Source organism: Propithecus coquereli, unplaced genomic scaffold (genome assembly GCF_000956105.1).
Source record: "Propithecus coquereli isolate 6110/MARCELLA unplaced genomic scaffold, Pcoq_1.0 Scaffold796, whole genome shotgun sequence".
Lineage (NCBI taxonomy): Eukaryota > Metazoa > Chordata > Mammalia > Primates > Indriidae > Propithecus > Propithecus coquereli.
In genome coordinates, this window is record NW_012154129.1 from 156,730 (window position 1) to 157,866 (window position 1,137).

The 1,137-nt window shown below is 56.2% G+C and overlaps 1 protein-coding gene across 1 annotated transcript in view; it reads left to right on the top strand.

The window, feature by feature from the left end:
* The first annotated feature begins 438 nt into the window (after positions 1–438).
* The window catches only part of MCM2 (minichromosome maintenance complex component 2), a 26,115-nt gene continuing 25,416 nt past the window's right edge, over positions 439–1,137 (top strand). Inside the window, exon 1 of the mRNA XM_012663089.1 lies at positions 439–677. Coding sequence (XP_012518543.1) covers positions 466–677 — 212 coding nt within the window. The 5' untranslated portion in view covers positions 439–465. The remainder of the gene's footprint in view (positions 678–1,137) is intronic.

Below are 1,137 nucleotides of genomic sequence, written 5' to 3' on the forward strand. Positions count from 1 at the left end.
AGTATCATGCTGATTCGGGTCTTCCGTGAGGGGGTGGGGGTCTCCGGTGGCTAATGCACTAAGTGATAGATGGGGGTTTTCCTTATCAAGGGGGAGAAAATGGATGGCAGACAGGTAAATAAACAGATGACACAGCCTCCAGTGATTTTGATGGAGGAAGCGCAGGGTGATGTGCGTGACCTGGAGTATTCTGAGGAAAGGATATTTTTGAGCTTTCTCCCGTGGGTCGCAGAGCCATTGGCTCAGAGAGCTGAGCTGAGAGCGTTCCGGGCTGGAGGAACAGCAAGTGCAAAGGTCCTGAGGCTGGAAGGGGTTTGCTGTGTTGGAGGGCAGAGTCAGTGCTGGAGAGGGAGGCCGGAGGGAAGGCCACCTTATAATAAAAAGGAGGCTAAGTCAGTCCTCACGCCCTTCCTAAGTGTTTGACAGCAGCAACTTCTCTTGCAGGAATCACCTGACTCCTTCATCATGGCTTCCAGCCCAGCCCAGCCCCGTCGGCAGAGCACTGATCCCCTCACCTCCAGCCCTGGCCGGAGCTCTCGGCACCTCGATGGCCTGACCTCCAGCCCTGGCCGTGACCTTCCTCCCTTTGAGGACGAGTCTGAGGGGCTCCTAGGCACACAGGGGCCCCTGGAGGAGGAGGAGGATGGAGAAGAGCTTATCGGAGATGGCATGGAGAGGTATTTTCATGCAAGGGCTGGACCCGACAGATAATTTTGCAAAGAGCCCGTTGTGTGTCCGGTGGCCTAGTTTTCAGTGCTGGGGAGGAGATGAATCCGATGGCATTCTTGCCTTTGATCACCGCGAGGCCCAGGATCCGGAGGAAGACAGGTTCACGGAGCCGTGACGTAGGCCCATTGAAGTTGCTGTATCTCACTTGGAATGGCTAGACCCGGGCCAGGCGCGGTGGCTCACGCCTGTCATCCCAGCACTCTGGGACGCCGAGGCAGGAGGATCGCTCGAGGTCAGGAGTTCGAGACCAGCCTGAGCAACATAGCGAGACCCCGTCTCTACTAAAAATAGAAAGAAATTAGCTGGACAACTAAAAATATATAGAAAAATTAGCCGGGCACGGTGGCGCATGCCTGTAGTCCCAGCTACTCGGGAGGCTGAGGCAGGAGGATCGCTTGAGCCCAGGAG